At 38.2% G+C, this 9,778-nt stretch overlaps 1 protein-coding gene across 1 annotated transcript; it reads right to left on the bottom strand.

Moving 5' to 3' along the window:
- Positions 1-114: 114 nt before the first annotated feature.
- LOC136755290 (long-chain fatty acid transport protein 2-like) lies at positions 115-5,712 on the bottom strand. The gene is made up of 10 exons (XM_066711759.1): positions 5,235-5,712; positions 3,498-3,707; positions 2,900-3,055; positions 2,494-2,618; positions 2,080-2,175; positions 1,779-1,872; positions 1,298-1,493; positions 938-1,035; positions 623-750; positions 115-291 (listed from the first exon to the last, which is right to left on the bottom strand). The coding sequence occupies exons 1-10, from the start codon at positions 5,710-5,712 to the stop codon at positions 115-117; spliced, it is 1,758 nt and encodes a 585-aa protein (XP_066567856.1).
- Positions 5,713-9,778: the final 4,066 nt, after the last annotated feature.

Raw genomic sequence — 9,778 nt, 5'->3', positions numbered from 1 at the left:
AAATCCATAATGTCAGTACTACTATGTTCTTCAATACAATACAGTAGATATTCTTGCACCTGTGTGTGTATTCATTCACAATATATTACACAAACATTACTCTTAGAAAACATCTCACAACTTCAACTTTCCAGAAATGATCTCTTCATATATCCCTTTAGTCATGGGTTCGTAAGATTTACTGTAGTTATCCAACACATAAAGCGGGTCAGAAACAGTATCTGGATTGAAACCTTCATTTCGGAGGTGAACTTTCTTGTGCTTGAAAGTTTCAGTAATGTCCATGGTCTCCTAAATTTAAAATAGAAAACCACTATAATTTTTCCAAAGCTCTGTTCTAGACAAAAAAAAAAAAAAAAAATGTAAATTACATTCCATTTAAGATCCTTTAGCAACTATACTCAAGTCTGCTCATTTCACTATGCTAAAGGTCAGCCAGAAACAAAAATGTGCATCTTAAGTTGTTAATGAAGACAAGGAAAATATTGGAAATGTAATAGAAAATCAGTGCAGAACAGCTTTTTAGAACTAGACCTCATAAGTTAGGATTTTTTTCATAATTGTAATTTCTGCATGGGTGGGAAATCAGTATGCATTATCCATTACAAAACAGAAGCCATACCTGTATCCTCAGAAAGAATGGCCTGGCATAAGCAGGCAGATCTACAACGGTGTCATATACTTTCTTGCCATCAAATGCTTGCTGCTGTTTTAGGACTAAAGCAGCCATTCCGATCCTGCCTTCGAACCCTGAAAAAAAAAAACAGACGTCGAGAAGATGAGACCTTGCCAGAGAATTACAATACAATACAAACATCTGGAAAGCGCACTAGCAAAACAAAGATTCATCATTAAATACATATATTGATTGACTAAGGTCCACACTTGATAGGCAGCTTTTTATTTGTTTGAATTTTGTGGGCACAATGGTGCTTACCTGGTACAGCTACTCCAAAAACATTAGCTTCCTGTATAAAATCCACTTGCCCCAATATTTCTGTTACTTCTGTCGTGGAAACATTTTCACCTTTCCATCTTTAAACAGATAAAAAGAAAAAACAACAAAACTTAGACCATATGCTGAGATGTATTATACTACCTATTTTTAATTGTACATGTCGACCTATTGAATTATGTCTTTATATTTGGTAATCGATTTGTTTTATGAGCACGGGCCTGAGATTAAGCGGATCATTAATAGCTTTTAATATGTTCAATAACATTTCCTGGTGTTTGACAGTGTCTTGGCGTACAGATGTACACTGTCCAGGGGTTTCAAGCACATCTGATGAAGTACCTGAAGGCGTCTCCAACCCTGTCACAGAAGTAAACAAAATTCTCCTTGTTCACTCTCAGTAGGTCTCCTGAGTTGAAGTACACATCTCCTTCCTCCAGACAATTCCTCATCAGCTTCTTTTCAGTTTGTTCTAGGTCCCCAGCATAGCCCAAAAATGGATTTAACTTTGTAACCTGAATCACCAGGAGGCCAGCTTCTCCCGTTTTATTTTAAATTGAGAACACAGGTGACAGATGTTACTCTGCACGAGCACATACAACCCCTTCAGTCACTGTGTGTGCACCACTCCTACCAGGCATACATGCTAACAATGTGTGAAGAGTTTTCAAAGGTCTTGCTGTATAGGTTTGTACTTATTTACACACACACACACACACACACTGTAAAGGAAAACTAGCACATTATAACTTGGTAATGAATGTTTGAAAAGCATGATGCAATGTACTGTATGTTTATTATTATTGCAGTGCATGTCAGTTACCTACCTTTTTTAATTTAATGCATCTGCCGTTCTCATCTCGAACTACTTCATCTTTAACCACGTCATATTTGAAAAATTCAAATGGGCACACCAGCTGAGGAACAAAACAAGAAAGTTAAGATTAAAGTTATGTTTGACATGTATAATTGTTTCTATGCAAGTCCCTAGGCGCACATCTCGCTTTGATTTCAGTTGCATGCGTTTTACTTTTAGTCAAGTCAGCATGTTTCCTGTAGTTTGCTGCTCCTGGTTCATCACCATCAGATATCTAAACAAATATCTTAAATATCAAAACACTAACTTTATTGAAGAAACTTGCACGTCCAATAGCACCGATTGTATGGGTGTAGTTCACAAATCCACCATTGGCTTCCGTTGCCCTGTAAATTTCTGTTATCTCTTATGCCAAACCTTGTGGAAAACTCCACAATAAAAGTGTTAAATGGCGAGAAATACTTTTGAAAATGTTCATTACAAATATTTACTTAGTGATTTTAAATAAATAACTAAAATTAATAATGATGAACTGGAATTGGTACACATGGAAAAATAACATTTTGCTTAAGAAATCTAAAAAAAAAGTGCTTGGTGTCATTTCTTATAAAACGTATCTTCATTAGTCAACGCAGTGATGGCTTCACAATCCTAGGCAGAACCTTTACTTTAGGGTACTAAAATCATTATATCCATAGTTGGTTAACGCCACATACCATACCTTGGGAGGACTGCACAGGTAACGACACACTTCTCCAATATACGTGATCATGGAAACATCATATTTCCTACAGTCATCCCAGAACTGGCTCACGGAGAACTTCTTCCTCACCACACATGCTGCTCCTACAACAGGACCATGCGGTGCGAGAAACTTTATTTTTCAGCTGCTTAGGATTTCAAAAATCAAGACTTAAACATTTGGAGTATGAAATCATAATCAAGGTCTTCAGTGGCTGTTGTGTACTGCACACGCACACATGCACATGCACACATGCACACGCACACACTCTGCAGTAATGCTCCCCCCCTGAATAATAGTATAATTTAAAAACAACACTATTTACCTTTTCCCCCCAAAGGATTTATTCATGTCTACAGACTAAAAGCACCCAGCATCGACATACCCATCACAATGCATCCTCCAACACCGATAAGGCCGGTCAAGTGGAACCGCGGAAGAGGAACATACACTACTTCATCTTTAGTTGCCCCAACCTGGAATAAGAGGTGCATGATGATCAAGGCTCTTCTGTGACATATAATCGCTGCCTTTGGTAAGCCTGAAAGTAACCACATTTTGAAGATTTATTTATATATTCTGGTTTGTTACTAATTGGCATTAAACTGGACCAACTGGCTGCTGCAACAATAACAAGACATTAGTGCATCAGGAGCGCTACAAGACATTTAGGAGGCATGCATATGTTCTGCAAATTCTGAATGCATAACTGCGTGTTCATTAGGTATATTATACTTTTGAGGAGCTGAAAAGAGCATTTGACTATGCGTGTTATTGGTTTACAAGAACTACTATACCAACCAACAACCAAACACTGACATCAACAAACTATTTACTGTAGGCCAGAGGATGGAGACGCATGTTGTCCTTGGTTTAAAGGGAATACAAATGTTTTCCCCAGAAAAATTAAAGTATTAAAATAAATCCAGCCACAGCTGTGTGCTGGATCACAATCAAACAGTGAGATGTCACCGCATCCCTACCTGTAGTCCCAGATGTGAAAAGGTAGAGCGTTGAATCCATTATACTTGAAACTGTTGAGAGATGAGCTGGTACAGGAGCATCTGAAGCTCCATCTAACTTATCAAGCAAGGTATGAACATCTGAAATATTGCAATCCTTCTGCAAAGTCCAGGTCCTAATGCCATTTTCCTTTAAGAATGGAAGAATCTCCTTAAGGGTTTCAGACATGTCTGTTGAAATGGAAAGCATTTTAATTAATTAAATTTAGAACAATTTGCAGATTATATTTTTCACTTTGACATTATGAACATTTTCTGTGATGATCAGTGGCAAAAACTCCTGATTAAATCCATTCTGATTTCATGAATTAAATGAAATGTAGAACAATTCCAAGGGGGGTGAATACTTTTGAGAGCCACTGTACACAGTTATGCAAGGAAGCATGTTTTAAAAATGACCTTGTTTATCTTTTATCCTATTGTAGAGGTGTTTTTTGTTTGTTTAAGTATTATTGCTACAAAAAAAGTGGACTTTTGGTGGTTGAGAAGTTGATTGTAGGGTTCCAGAATATATGTGATGCGTTTGTTAGCATTATTACAGTTTCATAAAATAATTCCAAATAATAACAAAACTGTGTGAGATTTTCACTGACTGTACAATAATAGGCTAATACTTTCAAAAGTTATCATCCAGATGTTCTTAAAGAAAAACACTTAAAAACAGCTTCATCAACATCATTTTCAGAACCGCACTACTTTTGGAGTTGTAAAACGGCCCAAACATAAACAAATACGGGGCTCAAACACTACTTTCCCAGCATTCATTGCTTTGCATCCCTCACTCTTCCCCAAACACTGCCTTTGCAACAAACTCCCAGCCAGACCATCATTCTCTCAGCCAATGTGAGTACAAACCAAATCTCCCTCCACTTGCTCCCGATAGCGGCACGCATTCAGTTCAAAACTTTAACCCTCACCTACCGCTGTCTCGACCACACTGCACCAAGCTACCTTCAGTCACTTGTCTCTCCATACATCCCCTCCAGATCACTGCGCTCCTGAAGGCTAACTCTGCTTCCTCTCCACTCTCCTTCCTCCGGAGGCCGCTCCTTCTCATCCCTGGCCCCTAAGTGATGGAACGACCTGCCCACCGAAGTCAAAACAGCAGAGTCCTTGACCTCATTCCGGCGCTTACTCAAGACGCATCTCTTCCGACAGCACTTGTAATATTAGTCCTCTATCCCTGCTAGATAGCACTTCAGCTTATTATGCTCCTCGCGTTCTTGATTGTTTTCCTCCTTGCACCCTTTCACGTAGCCCTTGTCTGTAACCCTACATCTTGACAGCACTTAGCTTTCACCGTCCAGGATGTAGGAAGTCTCTTACTGTACTTGTGTAAATTGTAATTGGAATTTGTAAAATATATTATTTTGAATTGCTATGTTTTAGCCAAGTTGAATTTGTAGTGATTGATGCCTTGTACTTCTCTGTATTTTTGCACTTTTTTTGCACTTATGCACTTAAGTCACCCTGGATAAGGGCATCTGCCAAGACATAAAAATAATAATAAGCACACAACAATCCAACCATCAAAGTTGGCCAAAGCTCCTGAAGTTCTAGGAGGGAACAATTCACAGAATGAGGTAAACATGAGAACGATTAACAAAATACCTCAGCTGGGATGCTCACAGAATCTAGCATGTTCTGTACATCTATTATAAATTTGCACTTATATATAAGGAACATTAGATTATGTACCTGCTCCAGCTACAAGAGCTTTGGCATTGCAGATCTTGAGGCAATGCTTCAGGGACTTGGCTCTGATATTCACATTGAGCATCGACACAGTGATACCCAGCTTGCTCAACCCCAGCCAAAGACAGATGTAATCAGGTCCATTGTTCATCAGCAAGGCCACCACGTCACCTTTCTTCAGACCTCCCTCCTTAAGGAATACATTGGCCACTTTACTGCTTCTTTTATCCACATCTTGATAAGCGTAAACACGATCCTCATATATGATAAAAGCCCTGCTAGGGAATTTCTGGGCTTGCTCCTTGAAGATACAAAGCACAGAATTAGTCCCTTTACATACGAGAGCTCCCATCCTGCGTTGGAAAGATTTGGTTCTCATCCAAAAACTTGCATCTTTCCAGAAATAGGGATAAAAAATCCAGAGCACAGTGTACAGGACTGCCAATGCAGTGGCCGCTCCAGTAAGACAGACTTGGAACATTCTTTCAGCTTAATGATCCACAGTTGTTCCTAAATAGAAAGGAAAACAAAAGATCAATTCTCCACTAGATTTATGAGGTATGAAGGTTAACTGCAAAGACATGTTTACATGGTGTGTAATTGCAGGAATTGCATTTAAAAGTTGGGGTCAATTCCAAATGGAATTTGAATTGAAAATGCTAGAATTGAATAGGAGTTTACCAACACATTCAGAATGGACCACAACCCTGGTGTAGTATAACTACAGAAGCTAATAGTAACTACATGCAAGGCAATAAAGTAGTGCAGACATGATTTGTCGTCATTAATGCACTCAATTATAAGAAAACAGATTTATCAAAGCAGGTTTACATTACCCTAGGATCCATGACCCTAGGCCTTGTAGAGGTTTCAGAAATTATCAGCATGCACCAGTGAAGAAGTAACAAGTTTATTGTTACAGGTTACAGGTTAACCGAGAGCTCTCCTCTCACATGAAGTGGAGAAAAGAACTAAAGATGCCTTATTATATCTTCAGATAGACAACAGGTTGCAGTCTTATCAGAAGTGACTACACCTTGTTAAAATCCTATTTTACAAAAGGAATTACCACATGCAAATACCTGTGCTCTAAAACACACAAACGTCATACTGTTTGATATAATAGCTGCATACAACTCCAAGGAAATACTCCTCTTTGGGGGATACTTTAAATTAGTAGTACAAGTACAAACTAATGATTGCCAGACAAAACATGCAACCATTAACAATATAAAGAATATATAGAAAATAATAAATGTCTGGATCCTCGGTTAGTTTTGTGCTAACCAAATGAAGAAAGTTTGAATGTGAAGACGGTACATAGAGAAAATTGAAAGTCAGAATTAAGAATAAGAAACCCAGGTGCATATAATATTGACTTTTCTTTATTCTTGAAAATATATGGCACAAGATCTTTTCCAGGTTTTTTAAAACTATCAGAATTAAATGCCAAGTCTTAAATTGGGACTTTTACAAGGATACTAACTGTTCAGTATAGCTTTCCATACTGAAATCTATAAAGCAATGTAAGTAAAGACAAAAAGTTATATTCTTGAATGTATGCAATTGCACAGATAAAGCAGTTACATTGGAGTGTAAAAGCAGAAATAGAGATTTGACAGCTTCAATACCATTAACACTGGTGCCACACTACCTTTATACCCAGGGGGTGCATCTTTTGGAAAATAAACCTTGGTATATGGCTGACTTAAACCAAAACTTTGACCCTCCCCTCTCAAGCTGGTGAAAAGATCACCGACACACAATTTATTTTAAGGAAAACAAATGCACATTAAAAACATTAATAATATATTTCCCATGACATCTGTAGTTACTATTTTACAAGTTATATAATGTCTCCTTTCCCTTTGCTGTTGTAGTGCAGTGTGATGCAGACAAGTGTGTTGTAGAGGGAAACCGTGTTGCAGCACAACAGACCACACACTACCATGGTAAATAATAGTGAAATATAATAAAGTGTACTGTATCATGGTCAAAAACATTGGTAAAGTGTAGTGTCCTCCCTTTAGCACATATCAAGGACTTAACTACGGTGGCCCTGAAGTGCAAAACACAAGAAAAATATTTTGGGAGCACCCTTATTTTTTATTTGGAAACAAGGACAGAGAATAAATTAAGTCACATTTCTCAACGCAGGTCATGTTCTGTCCAGGTCGGCTCGACCTCCACTAGCATGACCTGAGACATGGTGCCCGCAGTGCAGTGAGCGGGCAGCGCAGGCCAGGCTTTACGGTCTAGCTCATATTTAGGATGGCCTGACTCAATTGGATATGATAAGGGAGTATTTCAGAAAAGGCACACCTGTGATGCTATGATGTAATGTTGGATGGTCTAAAGGCACATCATGGAGGATGAAGAACCGCTCTTTAATGAAGTGGAGAAGTCGCCGAGAAGTAAAGCACATATAATCGTGATTATATTATAATGAAGGACGTCCAGATAGAATACAGGACGGGGTTTCAGCACAGACACCGGTTGCCTGTGAGGAGACGTGATGTAATGAAGCTGTGAAGCTGTATCTGACAGGAGTACGTCCAGCACACCTGTCAGCAGAGGACATGGTTCTGCAGATCAGCCATCATTGGGCCACATTGTTTTGTCACGTAGATGGAAACGACTAATTAAAACCTTATGGGTAAGTGGATGCATGGACGAAGTTTCGAGAAAGATTTTAGGATTAAACCGTTGACCCACACAATCCAAAGCACACTGACCCCTTTTCAAGTCACGTTTAAATATAGAATCCTGGTTTTAGAACACAACGGTAAAGTTACAGCCAATGCATGCATCCTTTTTGTTGTATTATATATATATATATATATATATATATATATATATATATATATATATTGACTTCCAAACAGAAATGCCATCGATTACTTCGTTTAGGACAGAGTTTTAAAGTAAAAGCATACCTGAGCTGTATATTTCAAATTTGTATGTTTATTTTTGGTTGACCATTTACCATGTTGTTCTTGATCTTTTGATACAGTTATGCACACAATGTAATGTAACTTAATTAATCCACGTGTCCTACTACTCCAGTATCGTTACACTGTGGTTAGAAAGCGACCCTAAAGCTAGAGCTGCATCGGCGCATTTCGCACTGGGCTGCTGCACAGCGGGGTGGGGTGATGACGGCGGCAGCCCCGGCCAGAGAGGAGCCTTTCATTCATCAACCGTTTCCGCTCCTCCTGCCCCAGCCTGCCTTCTCATGACTGATGTCATTTCCGTTGTGAGAATTTATTTTTTTGTGCTCTCAAATTATTTTTCTTGCATTTTGCACTTCAGGGCACCGTACTTAACTGTATTATGTCTGCACTTGTTAGCTCATTGTTCAGGTATGTATGCTTATTGTATTTATTACAGATTGTATTTCTGCAGTTTGTCTTGTTTTTAAATGTTTCTCATGTCAACCCTAGATAAGGGTTTGTTAATAATAATAATAATAATAATAATAATAATAATGGTACACATACGAGACTAAAAAAAAAAAAAAAAGACAGTTGACCAAAAAATGGGATCAGAAAGTGTTTTTTTAATGTATTTCTTACAGTTGTCAGTGTATTAAATAGACCAAGTGTGAGAAGAACAGGATGCAACACCAAGTGAAGTCTGGAAATGGAGTCCCACCCAGTCTAACTCCATCTCCTACAGTCTGAAACAGTTTCCTTCATGATATTCCTAGATAAAATGAGTGCCTTCGTCAATTATTCTTAACAATAATGATAATAGTAGTACTAATGAATAAACAATGCCTTTACAGATATGATCATGTAGCTAGTAGGATACGGTCTTTCAATAAAATGCAGTAAAGGGTCGAGCACCACTCAAATTTTAGAAACAGAACACCAGATCACCTGTCATGAAACAGGGAATGCTGTAATAGACCACAAATGACATTGCCCTTATTGTCTGGCCTCTTTGATTCCTGTTGTCATATAATGTATGCGTAGGAAAAAACTAAATAAAACAAGAAATAAGGACTTGAGCATAAAACAAAGGATTCTAGGATAACTATTCAATCTCTCCTTTATTTTGTTTTTGATCCACATGCAGCCCCGCTCTGTGCGTGTCTCTCTGCTTGCCTGCCTGAGTTTGCGTTAATAATGAACACAGCTGGTATTTATCATCACCAAGGGATATCTGATTTGGCTTCCCCATTGACCATGCTACTTGTGACTGTTGAACTCTTTTTGTGACAGTCAACATTGATAGAATAAACCTCTGGAAACATTTGCAATTGCTAAACCTTAACCTACACAACACAAAGAGTTTCACATATATATATATATATATATATATATATATATATATACACATACACACACACACACACACAAGTTTTCAGAACGGTGACATGCAAAACCTGCTGTTTAAGTGATGTACGAATATAGAAATATATTACATAATATCCAAAGTTCAAAACCAGTGGAACCTGCCTGGTAGAGGATGCACAAGCATCTGGTCCCCATGCACAATGAGGAAGATGGAAGCAAAGAAAAATCCAATTGCCCCAGTTAGAG

The sequence above is a fragment of the Amia ocellicauda genome, chromosome 8 (genome assembly GCF_036373705.1).
Source record: "Amia ocellicauda isolate fAmiCal2 chromosome 8, fAmiCal2.hap1, whole genome shotgun sequence".
Taxonomy (NCBI): Eukaryota; Metazoa; Chordata; class Actinopteri; order Amiiformes; family Amiidae; genus Amia; species Amia ocellicauda.
The sequence above is the reverse complement of the archived record's forward strand: the minus strand, read 5'-3'. Positions and strand labels throughout refer to the sequence as shown.

What these genes read in the sequence shown, in the direction of transcription:
- LOC136755290 (XM_066711759.1), bottom strand. Translation starts at nt 5,712, where the DNA reads ATGTTCCAAGTCTGTCTTACTGGAGCGGCCACTGCATTGGCAGTCCTG. An exon ending in ACCTGTGCAGTCCTCCCAAG is followed by an intron (nt 2,176 to 2,493) that starts GTATGGTATGTG and finishes TTGGCATAAGAG; the next exon opens with ATAACAGAAATTTACAGGGC. An exon ending in GTGCAAGTTTCTTCAATAAA is followed by an intron (nt 1,873 to 2,079) that starts GTTAGTGTTTTG and finishes TTTGTTCCTCAG; the next exon opens with CTGGTGTGCCCATTTGAATT.